The sequence below is a fragment of the Gymnoscopelus microlampas genome, assembly GCF_963454915.1.
Source record: "Gymnoscopelus microlampas genome assembly, chromosome: 9".
NCBI lineage: Eukaryota > Metazoa > Chordata > Actinopteri > Myctophiformes > Myctophidae > Gymnoscopelus > Gymnoscopelus microlampas.
In genome coordinates this window covers 28,260,351-28,287,226 of record NC_139946.1, presented here as the reverse complement: position 1 = coordinate 28,287,226, position 26,876 = coordinate 28,260,351, and the positions used below count along the sequence as shown (strand labels likewise).

General features: G+C 43.5%; 1 protein-coding gene across 1 annotated transcript in view; it reads left to right on the top strand.

Annotated features, from left to right (window-relative positions):
- Nucleotides 1-26,876, top strand: part of kif1aa (kinesin family member 1Aa) — a 74,842-nt gene that overhangs the window by 34,691 nt on the left and 13,275 nt on the right. The window contains exons 14-37 of the mRNA XM_084067651.1: nucleotides 1,048-1,247; nucleotides 1,526-1,605; nucleotides 2,001-2,076; nucleotides 3,362-3,441; nucleotides 5,210-5,316; nucleotides 5,416-5,499; nucleotides 5,717-5,897; nucleotides 7,090-7,162; nucleotides 7,521-7,614; nucleotides 7,705-7,853; nucleotides 10,257-10,435; nucleotides 10,989-11,126; nucleotides 16,476-16,594; nucleotides 16,698-16,783; nucleotides 17,508-17,643; nucleotides 18,121-18,265; nucleotides 18,472-18,562; nucleotides 18,658-18,776; nucleotides 19,079-19,134; nucleotides 22,664-22,772; nucleotides 23,018-23,084; nucleotides 23,248-23,332; nucleotides 23,445-23,550; nucleotides 25,693-25,719. Of these exons, the coding sequence (XP_083923777.1) occupies nucleotides 1,048-1,247; nucleotides 1,526-1,605; nucleotides 2,001-2,076; nucleotides 3,362-3,441; nucleotides 5,210-5,316; nucleotides 5,416-5,499; nucleotides 5,717-5,897; nucleotides 7,090-7,162; nucleotides 7,521-7,614; nucleotides 7,705-7,853; nucleotides 10,257-10,435; nucleotides 10,989-11,126; nucleotides 16,476-16,594; nucleotides 16,698-16,783; nucleotides 17,508-17,643; nucleotides 18,121-18,265; nucleotides 18,472-18,562; nucleotides 18,658-18,776; nucleotides 19,079-19,134; nucleotides 22,664-22,772; nucleotides 23,018-23,084; nucleotides 23,248-23,332; nucleotides 23,445-23,550; nucleotides 25,693-25,719 (2,587 nt within the window). The remainder of the gene's footprint in view (nucleotides 1-1,047; nucleotides 1,248-1,525; nucleotides 1,606-2,000; nucleotides 2,077-3,361; nucleotides 3,442-5,209; nucleotides 5,317-5,415; nucleotides 5,500-5,716; nucleotides 5,898-7,089; nucleotides 7,163-7,520; nucleotides 7,615-7,704; nucleotides 7,854-10,256; nucleotides 10,436-10,988; nucleotides 11,127-16,475; nucleotides 16,595-16,697; nucleotides 16,784-17,507; nucleotides 17,644-18,120; nucleotides 18,266-18,471; nucleotides 18,563-18,657; nucleotides 18,777-19,078; nucleotides 19,135-22,663; nucleotides 22,773-23,017; nucleotides 23,085-23,247; nucleotides 23,333-23,444; nucleotides 23,551-25,692; nucleotides 25,720-26,876) is intronic.

Here is a 26,876-nt window from a genome sequence, read left to right as displayed (position 1 = left end):
AATTGATAGTTGCAGCTCTAATTCTTTATGTATTTATTCCAAAATCTATTTTGATTGAACATGGCAGGTTGGCAGCAGAGTTTTAATCCAGTGGTTCTTAAACGTTTTCATGTCAAGGAAATGAATATGTATTAGACCCCCATCTGAAAATATGACCCCATAGTAGATTAGTGTTGTTAAAATGTTGCAAGATTGTAGATCGGCTATTTTGTATATAGGGTTAAAGTGGTTAAACAGATTTTGCTGGGGCTTGGGGGGGTTTCAGGGGGTCCCCGGACCCCACATTGAGAACCACTGCTTTAATCCACTTGTAGAGCTTCTGTCCGGAGTGATGGATGTGCGTCGTAAACTTGCTAGTGTTATTGAATGGTCCTTGCAGGAGTTGAATGGTCTTGCAGTTGAATGGTCGAATGGTTCTGCGGGAAACCCTTTGCTCGATGTTTGACAATGCAACCCAAAAAATCTGGAGTGTTGATTTGACCACTTTGAACCTGGCTGGTGTCCCTATTTTGGGCATGTCATAACAGGCGAAGATGTTCAAAATCTCACAAGTCAATGTTAAAGAAATCTTGCAGAAATAGCAGATCTAGTTTGGCTGTTGTCACCACGCCTACACAGGTATAAATCAGGCTTAAGTGGTTAAATGAACACTCCTTTCCCTCCAGTCCCGCTTTAGTTGGATGTTTGCATCTTTTGAAGCTGCTCCTGTTGTGTGGCTGCTGTGCATCGGCAATGCTGCTACCTCGGCCTTCTCTGCTGCGTGGCTTCTATCCCCCTGGCCCTGCTCTGTGTCACAATACTGTCGCACTGTAAACATCTAAACACAGATATCCGATGTGTTTCAAGCTACTTCTCTTCTTTCTTCCTCTTTTCCGTCTCCACCCCCTTCTTCTCCCTTTCCTCCTTATCTTTCCGCTTCCTCCTCGTTTTCCTCTTGCTTCCCTACCCCCCCCCCCCCCCCCCCCCCCCCGCCCTGCTTCCCGTACACAGCCCAATTGCGCCCCTTACCTCACCCCGACGTACCCGTTCCCCTTGACTTCCTGACAGACCTGTCCGATTCCAATAACAATAAACGCCCACCACCTGTCAATCAAAGAGATGATCTCTCCACAGTGACCAATGCCATGACGGGGATGAGTCCGTCTCCGTCCCTGACGGCTCTGTCCAGCCGCGCCGGGTCCATCGCCAGCCTCCACGACCGCATCATGTTCAGCCCCGGCAGCGAGGAGGCCATCGAGAGGCTGAAGGTGAAAAACGACCAACTCGCGCCTCTTTAACATCCTTGATCTGTTGTTCACCTGTGATACTGTAGCATATAATTTCTATGATATGCTAAAGCCGTGATGTGCTCGTCCAATCACATTCAAGTATCAGGTTAGCCACCATGACCGTGGTCTTTCAGAAGAGTTGTGTTTAACTTTGAATATCCCATCAACTGCATACATATTGGAAAATATGATCTATAGCCTCTTGCCTTACGACATCTCAGTGTTTACTTGAATGTTTCTCTCATTTCAAACATCAGGAAACTGAGAAAATCATCGCTGAACTCAATGAAACTTGGGAGGAGAAGCTTCGCCGCACAGAGGCCATTAGAATGGAAAGGTGTGTATAGGACTGACGTCTTTCTTAAGCCGGATTTATACTTTATCCTATGAAAGCATTTTAGGCCGAAAATAGCTGATCACAACACATTGCCGATGTGATTCATTGTGAGCTTATAGATCTGCTATTTTTGATCTGCAACGCTGTCTGGAGCATAAATTAAGCATTAGGCAGGAAGTGAGTTTGATCTCCCCGGTTTAGTAAACCTATCATAGGTATAATATACTATCAGTGTTACTGAGGGTTTGTGGTAAAGGACTGTATAATCTAGTTTGCTGCTGGGTTCAGATTCTGCTTGCTTCGCCTCAGGGGTACCGGTAAAAGTACAGGAGTCGAGATCCACTTTGGTGTGTTTTATTATTAACAAATGAGCCTGGTTGTATTGTTCCATACAGAGAGGCCTTGCTGGCAGAGATGGGTGTGGCGATGCGAGAGGATGGTGGAACCGTCGGAGTCTTCTCCCCAAAGAAGGTACAATTGTAGATCCTCGAGTGTCATATGTGCCGTACTCAAGCAACATGAGTGAAATTCTTGTTGAATATCGGAGGATAAACTCAAATGAATAATTGACTGTCCGTTTGTTCCGAAGCCTTCGGATAACCCCAGAAAGCCTGAGGCCGTGTTTATTGACACGGTGGGGCTGTTCTCCCCCAATGAGGTTCGTAGTTGTGGAGTGTGTCAAACTATCTCCTCCTCTGAACTCATCTGTACACTCACTGTATTCCTCAGCGTTTGTTTACGGGTCCATCTCTGCACTCTCAGAGGCAAACAAACACTGAGTAGCTCCTTCTTTACTGTCCTGTTCTTGAATTCAGAACATCCCTGTCAATGGACAGACAGACAGACAGACAGACAGACAGACAGACAGACAGACGGAATTGTTATACTATTGAAAATATATATTTGAACACTTGATAAGAGCATGAATGCCACGGTAATGTAGTTAAAAGTGTTTGTGTTAATTGTCTCCCTGCTTAGACACGGACCATACCGTAGCCACTCACGTAGGGCTGCGAACCAGGGTTGGTCCGGTCAAGGGTTTCTCCTTTTCACTGAGTGCTGTGTTAAATACACTTCATTATTCACTGCAAACACTTCCACTGCAGCCAGGCAGCAATGGATGTAAACACGATGGGGAAAAGAGATACCGGTGGTGCCCCTATTGTAGCGATGAATGGCTGTTTGCCAAGAGGCACATGTTATTTGATGGAGACGATGTTACAGTCATTAGCTCATGCTGAGGAGCGGTGGGGAGGTGAAGCTGTCTGCATGGTTTTAAGTATTGTTAATGATCCTGCTGATCTGTTTTTTTTCCTCAACTGTGAGGGGTTGCTGTGCATTGTATCCACACAGCAAAAACCTGAATGTTAATTAAAACACACACACACACACACACACACACACACACGCACACGCACATGCGCACACACGCACCCACGCACACACGCACAGACACACACACAGACACACACACACACACACACACACACACACACACACACACACACACACACACACACACACACACACACACACACACACACACACACGACTCTCTCATAGATGGCTAGCCTCTAGTAGAGCCACGCCGTTAAAATGGATCAGTAAGGATCCATTTATACACCCTCATGTTAAATTGACATTCAGAATTTTGCAGTGTGTACCTTATATTGAAAATACTGTATATAACAACAAAAAGTCAATGCATTTGAATGGCTATTGTGACACTTACAGTAAATCATACATTCTTTATTAGACTCCTCATCTGGTGAACCTCAATGAAGATCCTCTGATGTCAGAGTGCCTGTTGTACTATATCAAAGATGGGATCACCAGGTAAGACCTCAAAACCTTTAATTGAAGAATGGCGCCCCCTGCTGAAACATTGTTACCCCAGCACTGACTTTGTATGATATACCAGTGCTAGAATAGGCTATATGCACAGCAGCCATATTGGAAATAAATTGGGCCTTCACAGGTGTTACCAATGATACTAATGAAGGCTCTGTTCCATTTAGTGTAGCACAGTGGTTCTCAAACTTTTTAATTTCAAGGACTCCCATAACTCTGAGAGTGTACAAATGGAACCAAATGGACCCGTAAGGGTCCAGTTACATACCCGTAAGGGGTCATTTGGAACCCCCTCAAGGAACCATGAGGGTCCCTGGACCTTGAGACCCACTGGTGTTTCCAGACAGTAAGCCAACATGCACAACATCAGCACCCTGACTCTGTTTGACCAGAATGGAACAGAGCCTAAATTAGTATTATTGGTAACACCTTTTAAGGAAGTAAGAAGAGGCCCAATGTCTTTCCAATATGGCTGATGTGCATAGAGCCTATTCATTTGGAAAGTCTATTCTACCTTCTGAGTAAAGGGGGAAAAACTCTCTGCCCGCTGATCTAAAACTACAGACTGATGTGTTTAACAGAGGACTCAAATTATGGTTAAAATCAAAACAACGGGTGACGGTTGACAGGGTTATTGGTTTATTGGTATCATTATGTTGCCTTGTTGTTTTACAGTTTATGTATTGTGTTAGATTTGTATTGTAGTGATGTTTAATTCCCTTATTTTAGATTACAGTGGTATTCTATCTAGAAAAGCCTCCTACGGACAGGTGTTGAACATAACATTAGCACTTGTGCTAGAACACTCAAGCAATGCATATGGGCTGTCCAATGTATTTGTGATAAACCGTAACATAACATTACAAAGTCAGTGGAAACAAATGTACAATATTGGATTCAGTGACATGTGAGACTCATGTGTTGAGTCATTCTATCCAATAAATAAAATTCACTGTTAGCTGAACTGACTGGGCTTTTGTTACAGGCACTTCCTGTACAGTATGTCAAAGCAAGACATATCATATTACTTCATGTCAATTCTGGATCAGAGCTATGGTTTGCTTTGCCCACAATTAATATTCTATTATTACAACAAGGCAAATGTACTAGTAATTATAATTTGATTAATCTATATTATCACATCAAATGCCTTGGTTTTCAACATACAGTAGTAGTAAAGCGAGAGAGAGAGAGAAAAACCGGAGCGATCTGAGCACACAAGAAATATAACGGAGGAGAGGGGGCGTAAAATCAAGGTACTAAACGTTTACAAAACGTTTTAAAAGCCAACATGTTTCGACCGACTGGTCTTCATCAGGGCAAGTACTTGCCCAACATGTGTCGGATTTCTCCTCTTTTTCATACAGTAGTAGTAATTGGGCTTCTTGGGGTATCTGGGTGCTCATGTGGCTCAAGGGTAAAGGGGTATAGGGTTCGAATCTACCACGGTGCCTGCGTCTTGCAGAATGTCTATGAACACGATTGCTCGTGTTCGGGGGAGAGAAGCCAGGCGGGGGCGGTGATCTTTGTCGCTGCGCTAGCGACTCGTACGGGCTGGGGTGGTACCTGTCAGCAGGGGCTGTTGAATGGGAGTAGTAGGACGGAGGCACTACGTCCTCCCGGTGGGGGCTCCTCACTGGGGTAATAATAATTGGCTACTCTAAATGACAAAACATAGCAGTATTTATTGTAGCAGGCCCATGCATCAGTGTGTGCGATGCTATAACGTGGTATTCATGTCTTCTTTTCTCAGGGTGGGTCGCGTAGATGCCAACAGTCGTCAGGACATAGTCCTCAGTGGACATTTCATAAAGGACGAACACTGCACCTTCACCAGTAGTACTGGTCCCATGGGAGAGAGTAAGCTACTGCTCACATCTGCAACACATTGGAGGTTAAGTTAGTGTTGTTGTGGAAGTGTGGTCTCACCATCATGTCATCCACCTGTGTTCCTATAAGCAGCAGTCATCCTGGAGCCCTGCGAGGATGCTGAGACCTACGTCAATGGAAAGCTAGTCACAGAGCCCACAGTCCTCAAATCAGGTCAGTTACTTCTTCTGTTCTGTAAATCTAGCGTCAATAACCATCAACAGTTGTGTAGTGTAGAGATAGTATCCTTTTAAATTTGACCCCTGTTTCCTTTTCACTAGGTCAAATTATTTTTTAGCCTCACAAGGCGTGGCACCATTTTCTGTCATTTATGAATATTTAATCTCCTTTTCACCTTTTTTGATGACCATCTCTGGGCTTCAACCTGCAGGAAATCGCATCATCCTGGGGAAGAGCCACGTGTTCCGCTTCAACCATCCAGAGCAGGCCAGGGCTGAGAGGGAGAGAGCCCCCTGTCCTGAAACCCCTGTGGAGCCTGTGGACTGGGCCTTCGCCCAGAGAGAGCTGCTGGACAAACAAGGCATCGACATGAAACAAGAGATGGACCAGAGGTACCTCCATTTTTACACTCTCTCAAAGAGTCACATTATACATTTTCAGCCTGGTGTCCCCATGTTTTAAAAAATACCTCAAATAACCAATATAGCCTACAAACTCACACCGGGTCGCATTGTATTGTATATTGGCTATTTCCGCCGTGCGACACCGCGATGAAGCGGTTAACACTCAGGGATTTCTTTTTCAATGTACATTGGAGAACCAGCAAGGATGCCGGCAATCTGCAAAAACTGAATAAACGGCTGTCCACAGACTCCACACCAAGAACAATAATATTAACTATAAAACGATAACTTTAAAAATAACAATATGATTGGGATCATTTTCAGAGCACTGTGATGAACGATAAAACATTAACAGACAATTCAAATCCAATCAAAATACAGGGCATCACTCACATTCAACATGTTTACAGGACTTTATCGTTTGTGGATGCTCACATGGTAAATAGTGCATTTATATAGCGCCTTTATCCAGAGCGCTTTACAATGTGTGCATTACATTCACCCATTCACACACACTGACGGAGGAAACCATGCAAGGCACCAACCTGCTCATGGCCAGCAATTTGGGGTCAACACTTTGACACTAACCTTCCGATGGGGACCTTCCGTTTCCAAAGCATCTGCTCTACCTCCTGAGCCACTGCTACCCCACATCACACCATTATCATTATTACAGTATAGCCCTTAAGAGAGAGAGGCTGTTTTATACTCGTATAAGACAAGTGTGTCTTATACAACGAGCATGAGGACACTGAGATGTTCTTTGATCAAACAAAGTGTCTGTCATCTCCATGGTAGCCCGCTAACCGGCCCTCAGGTTAGTTTTTCTTTATTTAGCAAGAGATGAGTATCTTTATCATTGGTCCAGTGAACCACGTAATCTTTGCCGTCCGACACGAGTATAAAACAGCCTCGACATGAAGTGGAACAGAACGACATAATGGAGGTACAGACGGTAGGGAGGAGAGGATGAAACCAGCACGGTCATCACTACCTGAGGCTTAATAGCTGTCACAGCATACAGTAGAAATAATCCACAGCACTGTGATTGGAAACCAGTTTGAAATGGAAGACAAGAATCCATGCAGAAGCCTCAGGGCACTGGAATGGAAGCCAAAAATAATGTTTACTTTGGTATGCCATGCCACGTCTCATCGTCTGTGCTTCTAAATGTCTTCAGGCTGCAGGAACTGGAGGACCAGTATCGCAAAGAGAGAGAAGAGACCCACAACCTACTGGAGCAGCAAAGACTGGTAAACACTACTGAACAGACAAACAAACAACAACAAAATTGTCACTTTTAGACTTTCATATACGGTACTCATCTTTAAGTATACAGTGTAGTTTATATGCATTGTTAAAGATGGTGCATTCAGACAGAACTCTGGTGCACTTCACAAACAGCACAGTGTCCAGATCAACTTTGTTCTGCTGCTTAACTTTGTAGTCACAGCTGGAGCTAAATACAAAAGAGATTGCTGGTCACTCATGTCAAGTGATCCTGTCCCAGTTACATCACCTGTGTTGGTGGTCGGTGGTGCATCACAGTTGTACATGGATCAACCCTGTTTGTCAGTCCTCGATAGTGATTGCATGATTAATTGTCAATAGGATTATGAGAGCAAGCTGGAGGCTCTTCAGAAGCAGGTGGACAGAAGCTGTAACCCAGAGGCTACTGAGGAAGAGGGGGAGCCTGAAGAAGAAGGTAGAGTATTCCAAAAAAGTACCTCCATAATGGGATAACTGCACTAAAAAAGTGGGTAAATAGTCATCTTGTATCCTCTTTGACCCACAGTTCAGTGGACGGAAAGGGAAACGGAGCTTGCGGTTTGGGGCTTCAGGAAGTGGAGGTGCTACCAGTTCACGTCTCTGCGGGACCTGTTATGGGGCAACGCCATCTTCCTTAAGGAGGCCAACGCCATCAGTGTGGAACTCAAAAAGAAGGCAAGTTACTGGCCTCTAACCCAATCAATCAGTGGTTCTCAACTTAGCTCCTGGGAGACCTACCAGGAAGTTCGTACTAGTGACCCAGACACAATCAGTGTCTGTCTGATTAGACCACTAGAACAGTGGTGGTCCAGGAACCCTCAGGGTGGAAGAAGTACTTTTTTTTTTACTTAAGTAAAAGTATCAATACTGCAGTGTAGAAACATTCTACAAGCTCACAACGCGTCGCATCGCGATGAGTTGTGAGTTTGTGGATTGGCTATTTTCAAATGGACGAAATGCATACAGAGCTGAAGTGGTTAATGTATATTTTGTAATATATAATAATCAAAATCTATAAAGTAACCAGTAACCAATGTTGTCAAATAATTGTAGTGGAGTAAAAGTATAATATTTGTCTCTGAGATGCAGTGGAGTAGAAATACCTCAAAATTGTACATAAGTACAGCACTTAAGTAAATGTACTTAGTTACTTTCCACCACTGCTTGAGGGGTTAACTTGTAAGTGGACCCTTACAGGTCTGTAACTCTGAGAGTTATTTGGGTTCCTTGAAATTAAAATGTTTGAGAACCACCACTGTACTAGAAACACGACGACACAGGATCCAGTGAATGCTATTCACTTCCTGGACGGTAGTACTAGAGCAGTGGTTCTCAAACTTTTTCATGTCAAGGACCCCCAAATTGACACTTATTAGCCCGCGGACCCCTATTTCAAAAGATAAGCCAGGGACCCCCATAAGAGAAGATTTTTTACGGCTTTAGCAGTGATTCTCAACCATTTTAATTTCAAGGACCCCCAGTTTGACATGCATTAGGCTACAGACCCCCATTTAATGGCATGTATATCTCTGGGACCCCAATTCATATTGTAAAATCAATGTTAATTTAACTCTGAGAGTGTACAAATGGAACCAAATGGACCCATTAGGGTCCATTTGCTTCCATTTGTACACTCTCAGAGTTACAGACCCACAAGGGTCCATTTGGTCCCTGTCCATCATTTAGCTGGGGACCCCCTGGAACCCCCTCAAGTACCCCTGGGGGACCTCGGACCCCACTTTGAGAACCACCGCTCTAAACTCACATCTAGGGTGACCAGATCCAAACAGGGCCAATGAGGGACAGATGAACCCGTTCCGCGGGACATCGCGGGACTCATGCACGCTGCGCGCGCGCGTGCATTTTTTTTGCGGTTCTGGGCGGATTGGGTTCGTTTTTTACCAGTTTTTGGTTACTTTATTTCGGTTTTAGGGTTAGGATTCGTGTTAGGTTAGGGTTATGTTATTTAATTCTTATTTTTGCCTGATTTGACCGATTTATTATCAAAAAAATTACAATTAAAACTTTTTTTTTTTGCAAAAAGTGGGGGGTATGAAGTCTTCTCTGTAATAGGAGTATGATAATAATAACTATAATAGAACTACTATGCAAATAAAAACTTGGATCTGATGGATAGGGTTCTGTGCAGACTGCAGTCAATTTAGAAACACTTGGTTCGACCCTACCTGCTTGTAGTGTCACTGTTGGCAGGTCCATTGATCCTAACATTATCAGAATGGCTGGGCAGCTGCTAAATCCTCTGATCTCTGATGACCATAACATTCTCCTCTTCAATACCTTCGGTTTACCCCCCAACTTGGAAGCAAGCACCAGGAGGTTGTTTGTTTATAATTATTCACAACGTGGTCACTGGTCGTTAGTTTGAGTCCTGGCGGGGTCTATTACTTTTTTTTTCTTTTTCCTCGGTAGCTTTCACTGTTTTAAAATACTTGCTTAAATATGCACACTTTGCAGCTTTTGCACAGATAGCTCTTGTATCCTCTTATATGTTGTTGAGCTGCTGATTATTTTCTTTCCGACTTGTATTCCACCAGCAACACGTGATTTAATTCACTGCTCGTTCACAAGAACGCGGCCGCGGCCGCCTCGTCCAAAGAAAAACACTCGCCCCAAAACACACTCGCCCCGGGTATATCTGGCGGCCTCGGTCGGCGAAAAACATAGGGGCGAGTGTGTTTTGGGGCGAGTGTTTTAACTGGGGCAGCGTTTTTCTCCTCTCGAGTCTCGACAGACACACACACACACACACACACACACACACACACACACACACACACACACACACTCACACTCGGCTCGCCCCCTGATGACAAGCTCCACTGCTCCGCTGCGCTGCGCACAGCCAGTTAATTGATAAAATCAAGATTTTAAACGCATATTTGAAAACTGGAGCCTATCAATCAAAATGCGGGACAGCGTCTCAATTTGCGGGACGCTTGAAAAGTCACTGAAATGCGGGACTGTCCCGCACAAAACGGGACATATGGTCACCCTACTCACATCCCCTCCACAGGCGTAACTCTGACCCCACGCCTTGTCCTATGTTGCCCCCTGCAGGTTCAGTTCCAGTTTGTGCTGCTCACCGACACGCTGTACTCGCCGCTACCCCCGGACATGCTGCCTGTAGAGGCGGCCAAGGACAGAGAGACCAGACACTTCCCACGGACCATAGTGGCTGTGGAGGTGCAGGACCAGAAGAACGGAGCCACCCACTACTGGACGTTAGACAAATTGAGGTACTTTGAGCATCTACTGTGCTAGGTGTTTAAAGACTATCTTTTATTTATTATAGACCATTTTTTAATTATTTTTTACTTTGGCTATTTGACAATAGCTGATTTACAAGCAGGCTGGCCGCATGAAGTCCAATATCCTCACTGGAGCAACGCAGTTTCCATGTGGATCCTGAGATTCACATGATTAGATTTGTATTTTTGGTATAAAAGTTGAAAGTCTTGTTTTGCAACCTGTCGTTTCTAGATTAGTCTGTGTTATAGCTCACACAATCACTTCCTTGATACTGTATAACATGACTTCAAAAAGTCAGGGTCAAGGGTGTGGCTTCCATGTGGAACTAGTATCAATCATATTGGCACTACTGTGACATATTGCTGACTTCCAAATATGGAGATAATGTGATGAATATTCAGGCGCTGATCAGTCAAGCATTTTGCAAGATGAGTCCCAGACGCGTGCGTGCGTGCGTGCGTGCGTGTGTGTATGTGTGATGGTTCTTAATCTTTATACAATCCCCCTCATGTGGTGACATTTGCGTGCTGCTCCTCTCAGGCAGCGTCTGGACCTGATGAGAGAGATGTACGACCGCGCGGCCGAGGTTCCCGGCACCGCCGCTGACGACGGTGACAGCGTGATGACTGGAGGGGACCCCTTCTACGACCGCTTCCCCTGGTTCCGTCTGGTTGGCAGGTAAATGCTGACCGAGGCCAGTGGCCGTACTGTACACCAGTGGTTCTCAAACTTTAACATTTCAAGGACCCTCCTTGACTCTGGCAGTATACTAATGGAACCAAATGGACCCGTTGTTCCATTTGTATACTGCCAGAGTTACAGACTTGTAAGGGTCAATTTAGGACCCCCTCAAGGAACCCTGAGAGTCCCTGTACCCCACTTTGAGACCTTGCCACCATGTGTACACAGTGAAATCCTCTCATGTGTTGATTGAACTCTGAGCCTCCTCAGAGTTACAAATGGATAAATTAATCCAGTATTTTTACTGGGAAACATCTAAACAGGTCCACACAGCTTCCCAGCATCATTCATGCTAATCCAGGCTGATTTGATTTCCACTGTGGTTGCGTAATTTATGACACGCTAAAAATATGCAGACTTTTTTGAATGCAACCCATGGGTGATGCTGTTGCTGTTGTGGAACGGTTGTGCAGCCAAATTACCCAGTGTGGCGTTAAGGAATGCTGAAGAATTATAATGAATTTAACATGAATTGTGGTCTTGAAGGAGGCTGTTCTATGTGTTCTCCTGAATTAATTCTCATATCTTTAACCCATGCTGGGACTTTATGCATTGCACAATTTTCAGCACATTTAAAAAGCACTGCCATTTGAATTGAAGGGCTCATTCTGCATCATTTATCAAGCAACAAGCCATTCTTTTAAATAATCAGCTGTCAAGCACATACTGTATAACAGCTTGTGTTTCATTTATCATTTCACTCATACAGAGATGTTGCTAAATGACCCCCTTCTTTCAAAAACCCAAAGGCGTGTTTTTCTTAGTTTGATTGTTTACTTTGTCTTCTGAAAGCCAAGGTGAAAGTAGTCCTGGTGAACATGGGCTTGCATCATTAACACAACCAACAGGTACATTAAAACATAACCTGGCTCCATTGGTAAGTAAATGTAATTGACCTCTTGGGAAGGATGTTTACCATGGGATACCCCTACCCTACCAGCTCCAAGGGCAAGCAGCCTGACAGAAGGGCATCCTGTTGCTGGGCAGGTTGCAGCTTGTCTCCCATTCTCCCATACCATTTGTCCATTTGTCCAACCTACTGTGAACACTGTTATGACAGAGGTTCCCAAACCTTTCCATACTAAGGACCCCCAGATAGACAAAGCCATAGCCTCTGGCTGCGGTCCCCCTATTGCGAAATGGTTTAAGAAAGAAAGAAAGAAAGAAAGAAAGAAAGAAAGAAAGAAAGAAAGAAAGAAAGAAAGAAAGAAAGAAAGAAAATGGCCGATCTACAAGCTCATTGTCACAACGTCACTCACGCTGTGAGCTTATAGAACATCTATTATAGAAACATTTTGAAACATTTTGACAATAATGACATGCAAATTCAAATTCAAAGGAGCTTTATTGGCATGAGAAAACATACGTTTACATTGCCAAAGCAAGTGTCAAAATATAATAAAAACAGTTGAAAATGGGGAAAGTATATACATGCACAGAATAGGGATGCCAGGTTGAAAGTGGTTTTAAAAACTGGCACACTAATATTATGAATTGAATTTGAATATATATATACACACACACACATTCCCTTTACTTTCGAATTAGTGCCCCAGGCGACCACTTGCGGCCCCCACTTCGAAAACCTGTGCCATATGCTGCAAAAGCAAAATTATTTTAAAAGAAACCTGCCAGCAAGGCAAGGTATTCTCCAGAGGTCCCGTAAATCCGGTCCTCTGCCCCCTCCCATCCACCCCCTCTTGATTCAACAAGTGTATGCTTCTATCGAACTGTACTAACCGAGTTCCCATGTCTCTGGCTGCACCAGCAACCCCATTTTCAACACATGCATGAGCGAGCGCATGAGTGACCCTACCCCATCCCCGACCCTGTCCAACTCTGAAATTACTGAGCTGGTCGACTCGCGTCGGGAGGGGCGTGGGGAGGAGGAGGAGTTGGAGGAGTTGGAGGACCTGGACGATGATATCTTTTTGGACGACCCGTGCTCGGAGCTCGGGGCAGAGGATGATGATGATGATGATGATGATGATGATGAGCGAGAGCTCTGCCGAGGCTCCAGAGAAGGCCAGGACCCCTTTTACGACCGCTCGCCAATATTCAGTGTAGTGGGAAGGTTGGTGAGGTTTCAGGAGCGCGCTGGTGGAGGAAACTAGCTCTTTCACGCTGAGACACAGGGTCTGCCTCCTGTATTAGACTTTACATGCAATCACACACACGGAGAGAACCCAGAGGATGCATTGCAGGTTCAGAAATGTCTTCAGACTCACCTTAACGCATGGCGATAATCATGGATCTCACGAGAGGACCTGGGGTGGGGAAAGCACATGGAATAGCATACAAAAAGTCAATGTAACGCTACTCCAATGCTGGATTTTGATTTCATCACTGCTGTCACAGCCACATCTGTTATGTCTACACTGGCTTGCCTGATTACCTTTTGGCTTTTAGCATTTTCCGTTTTGTTGGGGCCCTCAAACTGTGGCCTTAACTGCAGTACAGAGATGTTATTTAGGTGACATTATTTTAGCTGGGTAGATGCAATGGAGAGGTGAGAAACACCTTATCTACATTATTAATAAAAACAGTAGTCTAGCACACACCAGTAATCATATACAGTGTTTATTAAATACTTACATTGAAAACCGAGAGAGTGAACAATGCATTATGATTCAACACATCTCTGCTTCATCAGGTTTGATCTACGTAATGTCAAACGTTCCCCATCTATTCATTTTGTAAACACTTAGACACTTTAAGTTACTTAAACCTTAATGGACTATACTGCTGGTTTGTCATGTTTAGCCCATATGACTATGGCCCACAGTACAGCATACTTGACATTACTGCCGATCATTTTCCAAAGCACACTGTGTTTTGCTTGATTTTCAAGGAAGCCATTGGATTCATCAAATGTAAACTAACGCAAAATCTAAAAATGAAGACATCAACAGGGAAATGGTCTATATTTGTGTATGATATATGGCCAACACTGTGAATAGACAATGTCATGTATTGATGCTAGTATGGTCCTTTAAAGTCTGGCAGGCCCTCCATTCCCACTAGCTGCTCCAGATAACCATTCCTCACATTACTGTCAACGGTTCTCATAATGTCGAGGAATGAATGTCACAACTTGTGAATTTGTGGATTAATCTCCCACATTGCTCATATTGTTTCTGGACTCAGCACTGAGTTGAAGCTGGTAGACATTTCAGGACTTTTAGGCCCATTTTTATCCTTTATGCACTTTATCTCTAATCTCATCAAATAAGATATTGACAATTTTTTACTTATTCTTTTTATGAACAAAAGTTAGTCTCCTTGCCTTGCACACAACTTCTCTCAATGTGGGATGGGTCAGTTCATATCACTTGCTTTGATAGAATTCCAAGCAATGTTGATGCTCAACGGCTGCTTGAGATGTGTGTCTCACTTTTGAGTATATACTGCATGTCTAGATGCAGAATAGTGGCTTGTTTTGTTTTTAAAGGAGACACTTTGTAGATTCAGGTAACGGTTTTACATAACACAGCAAACCCTTGGCTAAATGTTCTCGCCATGCCTTGGTCATCAACCAAATATGTATGAAAGAGTCTGAAAATGATTTCTGTGAAAAGCGGTGATGAAGGAAGACTCAAAATGTCAAGATGAAAGAGCTGGTTTCCACCGCAGCTGTCTCTTTTAGGCATGCCAGAGCACAAGTCTTTTCATTTTGATCTTTTCTTTTTTTGTCAAATTTTACTTGATGAACTAGCGCCCGTCCTTTGCACAAACTTAACCCAGGAGGTGGGCTTTGATTTCTGGTGTCATCCTTTGGTTTTTTTGTTGTTGTTTTTTTTTAGTTTGGTGTAGCATACAGTATGTCCAGCTGTTGGCAGTGTTGATTCAAGCTGAGCCATGTTTCGTATGATGATTTATGTTTCATTTGCATTGATTCCTTTGAGTCAAGATGCCCAGAGCATTTATGTTCACCTTTTTGTCCTGAGCATGCCTTCTTTGCACCTCACCAATCTTGTCATAAGCCGTTACCTTTTTTTTAACCACTCCTGTACCCTTAAATGTTACCCCAACCCCATTGGCTCTTGAGAAATGTGGTCTTTGACTGCAAGATCAACTATTTTAGCTGAACCCGAGAAAGGAAGATTATTCCACATTCATTGGCTACAACAGCAAGATTCTCAACTTATTACCACCGATAAGCCTTTGGTGAAGATTTTCAAATACAAGTACAGACATGTCTACAGGTGTGAAATGTGATGCTAGTGTCCGTTTTTTAACTCAGGTACAGTAGAGGCTAGTTTCTCATGATGTGATCACAGGCAGTGTTATTTGCATCGAAGGATGTCGTTTCCACACATAGAGCATCAGTCAACACAATACATGAATCGACCTCTAGGCGTTTGTTCTTAGGCAAATTACTGAGTTGATGTCCCATCTTGTCGTTCCATAGAAACACAGGTAGACCCCACGCCGTCGCCCTCCTGCCCCCACCCGCAACTTTGCACACATGCTCTTCCTTAGCCACATCTGTGACCTCCCTCTTTGCTGTAGCATTTTCTGTCACATACTGTAGCTTTACCATCCAGAATTGGGTTTGGCAGGCAAAACTTATTTTTGATCTATTTTCCAACATCAGATCAGACATTTTAATGTATTTAACACAGAAGCCATCGATCAGTAGCTGGTCGGAAACATGCTTCCGTGTTAAATTCTGCACAGGCTGTTAAAAAGAACCTAATATAAACAGTGGTTTCACAGAAGAATATCATTTTACCACCGTGCTATTACTACAGACATCCATAAGAACATGTCACTAACTTCACATTTTTGATACGATGTTGGAAAATAGGCTAAAAATAGTTTTGCCCAGCAAACCCAATTCTGGATGGCAATGCTAGGTGACCAAATCCCAGTGCTGCAGCAAAGAAGGATGTCACAGGTGGGGCTAGCTCCTCCTTAGCCTCCTTAGCCTCACCAAGCTTTCAGCAGCAAAAACAAACACATTAACCACTACTGCATGCAACCCGGGATTGTCCTAATGATAATGATAATAACCCCTCCCAATACACAAGCACAGCAAGCTATAATAGTAAAGGGCAGCCATGGCCGTCGCGAGAGCAGTCCCAGCTTCTGTTTGGTTGCTTTGCGGCTCTGTGTTCTGTTTGTTCAGTCCACCGGCACCGACCTTCTGTCAGTCTTGTCCGTCCCTGTGGTGTTAATCCTTCTCTCTCTCTCTCTCTCTCTCTCTCTCTCTCTCTCTCTCTCTCTCTCTCTCTCTCTCCCCTCTCTTTCTCTCTCTCTCTCTCTTTCACCCTCTCTATCAAGGGCCTTCGTTTACCTGAGTAACCTGCTGTACCCAGTGCCTCTGGTTCATCGCGTGGCCATCGTCAGCGAGAAAGGCGAGGTGAAGGGCTTCCTTCGGGTGGCGGTGCAGGCCATATCAGGTAAGGCCCGGAGTATCAATATTGTTGCCGATTGTCAGAGAGATCCAGACTGCGTGTGACTTCTTGAGGAAGTGAAGTGAAGGTGCTTTGTGTTTCCCTCCAGCCGATGAGGAGGCACCAGACTACGGCTCAGGGGTCAGGCAGTCGGGCACGGCCAAGATCACATTCGAGGACCAGCAGTTTGAGAAGGTGAGGGGGCAGTGGTGGACAAAGTACTCAAACCCCAGTACTTGAGTCAAAGTGTAGATACACCTGGTCAAATTGCACCTCAACTACAAGAGGGGTATAGTTGTTAAGTCAAAATTGTACTTGAGTTCAAGTAAACTGGGGCGCTTGCTTGTAGCATTCAAAAGTGCATGCTTTTAAAAAAGACTTCATTGCAAGTGCAAATTACAATGTATATTTTCTTTTTTAATATCAATGCATTGCTGTATTAAAAAATAAGGCATTTTCCCCCAAAATATAACGATTTTCCAGAAATGTTCAAAAAAATATAAATAATTGTGAAAATACCAGATGTACAAGCTCACAATGCGTCGTGTCATATCGTAGAACATTGGGAGCTTGTAGATCTGCTATTTTACTATAAATAAGATTTAGAATACATTTTTGTTGTATTTGTGCTTTTTTGATAAATTGGTCATAACCACTGCAAATCCATGAACGACAGCTATGTTATTTCTACACCAAATCTCTTTTAGTGTATTCTGAGCTGGCATTGTGAGCTATATCGGCTGACTTCTTTATTTTTTTTGACAAATGTCCTCCCCTAGAATAGGGAAGCCATGGTGGAAAATTGAATTCTGAGTTGCATTAAAAAGTCTTGTGAATCTAACTTGCCTAAACCTGAAGAAACCCTGCACTCTAACTTTGCCCACCTTTATAAAAGTCCCATGGTGCTTTGACTTTCCAGTTCCAGGCAGAGTCTTCCCCCGTTGGCCTGTCCCGTACAGGCGTGTCTCAGGAGGAGCTTCGCTTCGTGGAGGGCGAGGGGCAGAGCGCAGAGATGGGACCCTCGGCCGATGAGGTTAACAACAACACCTGTACGGGTAACTTTATTCTGTGTGCTTGGGGTAGTTTTTAATTCCATGTGTGTTTTTGTTATTTAATCGTGTACGATTATGTGTGTGGCTGCTACTGCTGGGCGATTTGACTTCAAATCAATATCCCGATGATTTCAAACTCTTCGTCTCGATTACGATTACTGAACGATTATTTTAAGGGATTTGTTTTTTTAAATAGCAGATTTACAAGCTCACAACTCGTCGGAATTAGTCTAACTGACTAAACTGACTAATGTCGATGCTACACGTTGTGAGTTTGTAGATTGGCTGTTTTCCCTCTTATAATCGATTTAGTTAATTCAATATTAGATTTTTTTCCGGTTTTGATATAGTGTCAGTTATTTGCCCAGCCCTAGTGGCTACCTACGAGTGTGCGAGCATGTACATGTTTTGTGCTAATATCGTGCTAGTATCTGTTTTTTTAACCCCTCTAATCCCTCACAGCTGGTTCAGAGGAGGCAGAGATCCCACCGAAGGCTAGTTTGGAAGGTCCTCTAGATGGCGCCATGGAGCACCTGAGGATCGGCAATGTTTTCACCTTCAGAGTCACTGTGCTGCAGGCGTCCAGCATCTCTGCAGAATACGCCGACATATTCTGCCAGTTCAAGTAAGTAGGGGCCAATTGCACCAGATGTGCACCCTGTATAACCCTAACCCTTACTCTAGTTTACTACATTGAGATTTACAAATGCCATAACACTAACTACAGTATGTCCCTATACTGTATACTGTTGTGATTGACCATTGTGATGCTACATAACGTTTTAATGTGATCATTATTATTTTAAGTCATGCCTCTTTCTCTTAATGTAGTTTCATCCACCGTCACGATGAAGCTTTCTCCACCGAACCCTTGAAGAACACAGGCCGCGGCCCGCCTCTCGGCTTCTACCACGTGCAGAATGTAAGCGATAACAGTAAACCACATTCACACTTATAATACACAGTGTGAGGGAATTGGAAGTTCTTGAACCACTCCTTCCTTCCTTGGTTTCCTAGGTCGCTGTGGAAGTCACTAAATCCTTCGTTGAGTACATCAGGACTCAGCCCATTGTGTTCGAGGTGTTTGGTCACTACCAGAAACAGCCCTTCCCTCTGCTCTGTAAAGACGTCATCAGGTACGAGGACGGCTGGGACATCCAGGATATTGTTGCTGTCGGGCAGAAACCTTGCATCTCCAGATTTCACCTTTTTATGTTTTTTTTTCATAAATTAATGCCCTTCTTCGTATAACAGTGTTGAGCAAAAGTAGCAAAAAAGTTGAGCTTGTAGATCAGCTGTTTTTGCCATATTTGAAAAAAATGGTGGGGAAAAAGGTTTCCACCTGACAGTGAGGGTATCTAATGATATGTTGTAGTATTATAAATATACTTGTTATCTTTTTGATAACATGTTGCTTCAATGTTGTTTCTCCAAACAGCCCACTACGTCCCTGCAGAAGACAATTCCCAAAAGTGATGCCCCTGTCAAAACCTGGTAAATATATTAACATTCTTTTTCATAAACAGAGTGAACAAAATCCCATTAGCTGTACAAATGATGGTCCATGCTTATTCTGTAGTGGCACTTCAGGACAGGTTTTTACCTTTGCCTTGCATGCCACGGTGTGTTGTTTGTAGCAGTGTGTCTGTAAAGCCAAATCTATACTTTGTTTTCGTGCCGGTGTCATGCGCCAAAAATAGCCAATCTAGAATATAGCCTATCTAGAACAACAATTCCCAACCTACATGGTATTTTTTCTTTAAAACCTTGACATTTTTTGTTTTAATTGTGATAGCAGAATAAATATGAACTTAAAATATACTGCGTTGGTTTCATTGATCCAAGCCGGAACACAATCGATTGATTGATCATTAAAAAAAAGAAAAATGCACAGGGCTCACCGATTTGACCACTTAACACGTAACAGCTGAAAAGCTGCCATGTTAAGTGGTCAGATGGGTGGGCCGTCATCTCCTTTAAGATTTTCAAGTGGGCCCTGTACCAGAAAAGGTTGGGAACCACATATAGCTGATCTAGAAAATAGATAATATAGAAAATAGCAGATCTAATAGATCGTCGATTTTCTGCGTGCTACACTGGCTCGCAACGGGTATAAATCTAAGCCTAATGTCATGTGTGTCTGTAAGTCCATGTCATCATAACATCATGTTGTTGGCTGTGAAGCAGTGGACTGTCATAACTTCATGTTGTTGGCTGTGAAGCAGTGGACTGTCATAACTTCATGTTGTTGGCTGTGAAGCAGTGGACTGTCATAACTTCATGTTGTTGGCTGTGAATCAGCGGACTCCGACAGCCTGCCGGAGCCCGACAAAGCGCTGGACCTGATCCGGTACCTGGTCCCGGACGTGTTCAACGGGGCACTGGTGGACTCGCTGTCGGGCCACGCCCTGTCTGCCGCTGGCCTGGCCGCCTCCTTCCTGGAGGAGCAGGCTCAGCTTACGGCTCCGCCCATCACTATCTGTTCCGTTATTAAAGCTCAGACGCCGGGTTGGTTAACTTGGGCTAAATCCACACGAATCCCCCCCACAACGGAAAGCTCTTTTTATACCAGGCTGTGCGAGTCAGAGAGCGTCATTTAACCCATTAAGACCTTCTACAAATGTCTTCTAAATCAGTAGTTCTCAAACTTTTTCGTGTCAAGGACCCCCAAATGTATATATATTTGGCCGCGGACCCCCCATCTGAAAATGTTTTGTGCCAGGGCCCGCAGAAGAGAAGATTTGTGTTAAAATATTCAAAATTATTCAAATTTTTTTAAACACTTTCAAGATTTTAAAAAAATGCTCAGAAATAGCAGATGTACAAGCTGTGAGCTTGTAGATCTGCTATTCGCTTGTAGATCTGCTGTCCGCTAAAATCTAAAATGACACAGATGCTTTCCAGGTTTTAATGGGTGAAGGGCAGTGGTTCTCAAGCCTTTTAATTTCAAGGACCCCCAGTGTGCTATGCATTAGGACCACGGACCACCATAACTGTGAGAGTGTACAAATTCCATTCCGTTTTTACACTCTCTGAGTTACAGACCTGTAAGGGTCCATTTGGGGCCTTAACTATGTATCATTTAGCCGGGGACCCCTGGAACCCCCTCACCAGAACCCCACTTTAAGAACCACTACATTAGGGACAATAGAACACCTGCCCTGACGCACTGCAATAGCACAGACTCACTTAGTGATTTTGAAATTTTCTTTTACAAACTTAAAAGTTTTCAATTTTAATAGCTGCAAATTTCACTTACTGACCAATGTAGATCAGAAATGTGATTGATCTATTCCAAATTGAAGCTGATATAAAAAGGAGAAGCTTGGGTTTGGGGGATTCTAACGTTGGATTGGTTCTCTTGTGTACTTGTGTGCCCACTCCTACTTGTGTGGTTGAGTTTCCCTACAGTTCCACCTTTGAATGTGGGATCACTCGGGCTTTTTCTGCTAGGCTAGTGGTCATAATGAATATTCTGTAATACAGGAAGGATTGGTTAAGTTATTCTATTGTGTGAGTTCTACCTAATGCTTCTTTTTGTTTTGCTTAAGGGGGCCATGTCCACCAAAGCTCTTTTTCCTGAGCACAGCGTATGTTTTGAATTGTTTTCAATGGGAGCGCCATGTGTTTACGCTGTGTTTACGCCACACATGAGTTCATGTGTGGTGTTTTTATCTGTTTGCTGAGAGTTTAAATATTTTCAGCTGGGGCGTTTGGAAGCGTTTTTTGGCAAGCACCTTGCGTTTTCAGCTGGGAAGAAACGCTTTGGTGGACTGGACACAGCCGTATAGCTCCATGTCTGCGTGGGAGTGTTTCTGTCTCAGTCACACTGACTCTCACTTTGACTCCTGTAGAGCAACGATTCTCAGCCTTTTTTAATATCAAGAACCCTCAGTTTGATATGCATTAGGCCATGCACCCCCATTTAATATGACTGTTACTGTATCTCTAGGACCTCAATCTACACTGTAAAATCCTCAGTGTTCGTTTAATTCTGTGATTGTACAAATGGAACCAAATGGACCCATACGAGTCCATTTGGTTCCATTTGGAGTTACTGACCCATAAAGGTCCAATTGGTTCCTATCTATTGATCAGTTAGCTGGGGACCCCCTGGAACCCACTCAAGGTCCTCTGGGGGTCCCCATACCCTACGTTGAGAACTAGTGCTATTGCTGAACTGTTCTATGGAGATATGCTGTAGAGTGTGTCCATCTTGTTGTCACAATGTGATGTTTGCAGAACCGTGCTGTTACTGTGCATAGACAATAGTAAACTGTGAAGCTATTCAAGAGAAATACCATTCCTTCAAAACACCACTATTCTATCAAAACAACCCTGAACCCTCGTAAAGAAAACTAATCAACCAAAATTCAGGCACAACCTGAACATGTGGACTGTTAACTTGTCATTTTACACACATTGAAGAATTCCATGGTGTATTTCATTTGAAACAGAAAATGATGAGCCTAGTATTTCAGCAAGAAACAGTGAACTCGCCAAGTGACTCACTTACGTATCAACGTGCATGGTATTTTCCTTTAAGGGGACTGATGTTAAACCAGCTGATAGAGAGTTCCTCCTTCCACAGGTCTGAGTGCTTCCTCTCTCTCTCTCTCCCTTCATCGCTCTGGTCTTCTGCCCTTTCTCTGTCCTTTGTCGGGCCAGAGCTGGTCTCAACTTTCCCCCTGTGCTAGCCTGCCAGTAGCCTATAGCTAGCTAGTGGTTCTCAAACGTTTTACTTTCAAGGACCCCCTTAACTCTTGAGAGTGTACAAATGGAACCAAATGGACCTGTAAGGCTCCATTTGGTTCCACTTCTACACTCTGAGCTACAAACTCTTAAGGATTAATTTGGTTCCTAATTATCAATCATTTAGCTTGGGACCCCTGGAATCCCCTCAAGGACCCCTGGGGTCCCCAGACCCCACTTTGAGAACCAGTGGCCTATAGTCTGTAGTACTTTCCTCAACCATACTGTATATCTTGATGTCTAACCGTCTCCGTCTCCTTCTGAAACCCAGTACCCGCCACCAAGCTAACAACGCTGACCCGCCCCTCGGCTGGACCGTGCCACTGCAAGTACGACCTCATGGTCCTCTTCGAGATCTGCGAGCTGGAGGCCAATGGGGAGTGAGTATCCCATGTCGCCACCTAGCTAAATCCAGGGAAAGGATTAGTATACTGCTCATCCAATGGCACAGTTCAGCTTCATTAAGCAGATGCTTGGAATCGATTGGCTCAGAGAATATTTTTTCTCCATTAAATTGAATATTTCATGAACAGCTATCACATTACATGTTGCCTCAGGAGGATATTGATAGCGTTCATAAATTCACCGGGTGTGTGATCAATGAGATGTGTGTGTGCTTCCACAGCTATATCCCTGCAGCAGTGGACCACAGGGCAGGCATGCCCTGCCATGGCACATTTCTACTGCACCAGGTAGGCAAACAAACACTCAGAGTGGACTGCTGCTGCACTAAAACAATATAATGCAATGTTGAACCCCGAGTTGAACCCTTTCTCTCTCTGTATATTGATCCATCAATCCGTCCGTCCATCCATCCATCCATCCATCTATCTGTCTATCTATCACACTCCATAGGGCCTCCAGAGAAGAATCGCTGTCACTATTGTACATGAGTCAGGAGGTGACATTGAATGGAAGGATGTCCGTGAGCTCGTCGTGGGTATGTTTGTTTTGATTATTTTCCATGGACAACGTGGTTCCATGCGGCGCGTATACGTATTTAAAAGCTCTATTGGGAGGTCTCCTCACTGAGGTCCTTGTGCTTTTGGCAGGTCGTCTCCGCAGCACCCCAGAGGCCGACGAGACGATCATCGACCCCAACATCCTGTCTCTCAACATCCTGTCTGTCGGGTATGTCAGGCCCACGCAAGACGACAGGTACGTACCGCTAGGAGACGGTGAGCTAGAAATGGAGAACACTCTATGGGGGTGACCTTCCTATTGTTTTTGAATTTATCTGGTTGCTAGTCGGAATTCAAAGCAGCGATGGCCACAGAGATGTTTGGTCATTCTACGCCTACAGCAGCTGTGCTGAATTTGGAAGAGCGCATGCCGTGCTAAATCATTCAACGGTCACAGAAACCCCACCCTAGCATTTCTCTGCTACTGTTGAGTGACAGCTCCTGCACTGGACCGTGGCACCCATGCAGATGCATGGCTTAGTGGAAACAGCTACAGTATGTATGGGTCAGAAGACTGCACGGCCAGAAGTGCACATTGAACGTTATATAACAAACCACAGCCAATTTATTTTTTTCATGCGTATTACTTTGGCTTAACCATCTTTTACTCACAACTTTTTAACGACCCATCCCTCATCACCGAAACATCAGTTCCTTTTGCAAAAATGTAATCTACTTTGATCTGTGGAGAGGTTAAGACGTCATACAGTACGTGAGACAACCCAAGATCAAAGCCCCTGTGCATTAGAATACTTCAGCTGAATATTGTTATAAGTCACTGTACTTAAAGCTGTTTCATTGTTTGTTAAGATGCTATACCGTCATGCTGGCTGTTTCGACCCTCCCGTGCTTTGGGTGTTTAAACGTCATTGAATGCACCTTTCATGTTGCATCTCATCCTGTTCACCATCTCACCACCAGCCTGATTAACCCTACTAACCTACATTATGGACTGACCAGCATCCATGCCACAAACTTCACCTGAAGCAACTTTATTTTACTCTCACTCACTGCATGCTTTGCAGTAGTTACACATAATTACACATCCTGGACAGTATATAACCAACAAATGCATGTTTCGTTTGATTTATCCTAATGAATAGTGAATATAAGTGCTAGTATTATAAACATACTAACCTGAAAGTAGTCATAGTACAAGTCACTATGAGGTCCCATTGAGAATAGGACATTTAATATTTCAAAATCACCATTCACTGTACACTGGCATAAGTTACTAATACCTAACCTTACCTAGAATAGCCACTTATCATTAACATGATCATGATACACTGGCACCATGAATGCATTTACTATGTCAAATAATATTATGTTTTAACATATTACATTTAATGAATCTTAGAAGGTTTTAACATATTAAATTGTATCACTTGTTAAATGTGTGTTGCTCTCTTGCTGTCATCAAAAGGGAATCACAGTATTTTCAGGAATCATTCACAGTAGTGTATGGAAAGCTAAACCTGCCTTTATTAAGTTCCCCCTGTTAAAAGGCTTTTAACACTTTTATTTTACATATCATTTTGTGACCTGCTGTTATTATTCATTGCTTTAATTATGCTGTTTTGCTGATAACCTTCCCCTCTCTAAAATAAAGCCTAACAATACTATTTCTAACCCAGAGTCAGATAACCTGCTATTATAATAGAAGCTAAAGGCACCAGGCAGGACTGGAAGCAGTGACCCTGCTCCATCCCAACCCGTTTTAGACCGTGGTGCTGCACTATTGGGGCTCACACACACTGTAAACATCATTTAAAAAAAAAAAAACATTTAAGTTAAAACAACCATTTCAAAAATAGCAAAAATAACCAATCTACAAGCCCAGAACGCATCGTATTGCGACGTATCGTGAAATTGTAGATCTTTTATTTTTGCTACATTTGAAAATGTGACAAAATTATTGTGTCCCAGGTTTCCAGAGGGTGGCATACTTATTTCTTGTTCCGGCTAATTTTCCCACAGCTTCGTTTGATTGTCTCTGCAGAAGATTTGAACTGGACACATAGGAAACCTTCATATGTTTTTTTCGGTTCAAATCTGCTGTAGCCAATCAAGTGGAGCTGTGGGAAAATGAACTGGAAATAGAAATGGATATGCCACCCTCTGGAAACCCGGGACTACGGTTATGCACAGAGCCTATTAGGGACACCACGTTATTTTGTTTGGGGGGGGGGGGGGAGCAGCGCCAGGTCAGGGCATGGTCCAGCAGGGTCTCTGCTTAGTTCTGTGTTGGCCCGCTATTGTCGAGGTAAATGCGGATTGCTGACGTTCTTTTCCTCCCTCCAGTCCACTAACGGAATGTTGTTTTGTGTTTTTGCAGACAGTTTCTTGATTCGGACATGCCTAGGTATATTATTATTTCCCCTCTGCTCTGATTCTGTTGATTTTAGACACACATTGTCATTTCATATTCAGTGTCCCCTGTACCCTGTCATTCCCTGTAAACCCCCAGTTGCTTTTTTCTCCCCCTCGCCTTGTACTTTCCTTCATTTCCGCTGGGATGCTGCTATCTCTCGCTTGTCTGTCTGTTTGTCTGTCTGTTTCCTCCTCCTCGCCAGAAGCGTGGGATGTCGTTCCGCATGCCCCCCCCCCAGTCCTCCTACTGAGCTGAATGTGTGTTTGAGTGGTTGTAGTTGTTGTTGTAACAGCTTGAGGCTGAGGGTGGACAGGTGCATGGCTGGCTTTGCTTTGTGACTGTGGAGTGCGTTGGGCTGTGTCACTGCTGGAGGTGTCGTTGGGCCAGTATCACACTCACCAGCAACTACTGACGGGTATATCCATAACACGGACCAGGGCTGGGCAATTAACCAAAAATATATACGGATATTTACAATGTGTAACCGATTTAATGTTGCTCATGTAAGTTAGTTAAATAATCAAGAAGCAGGATTTTTTTGTGATAATGTTTCAAAATTTCTCATATAGAAAAAATCAAATAGATCTTTTATAAACAACTAAATCGATTAGTCTGATTAACCGTTTAAGCCCTGTATTATACAGTACTTTGTTGTAGAATTGTGCCGTGCGGAAATAGTGAAAATAGCCGATCTACAAGCTGACAACGTATTGCATCGTGGCGCGTTGTGAACTTATACAGTAGATCGGCTATTTTCACTATTATTTTATTTTTTATATTCGTTCATTAATCGTAATCGAGGCAAAAGTTTCTAATAATCCTGATATTGATTTCAAGTCATATTGCCCAGCCCTGGCACAGAATCAATCTTGGGATCTCTTCACCATTCCTACTGTCTAACAGCAGATATAGTTGGTAAAGTATTGTTTGTATAATGGACAAACCTTACCAATTCATTATTCTGCCCGAGTTGATCAGTTACCTTTCACAGATGTTAATTTACACGCACAGAGGGAATTCATTTATTGTAAAGTACAGCAATACTACATTAACACCGTCATAGAGAAAATACCTTAAAACAATAATTGTTTTCAGAGGAATAGCTGGAACTAATGGAGCTCTGAGTTAAGGAATGAGCACTGCTTTCC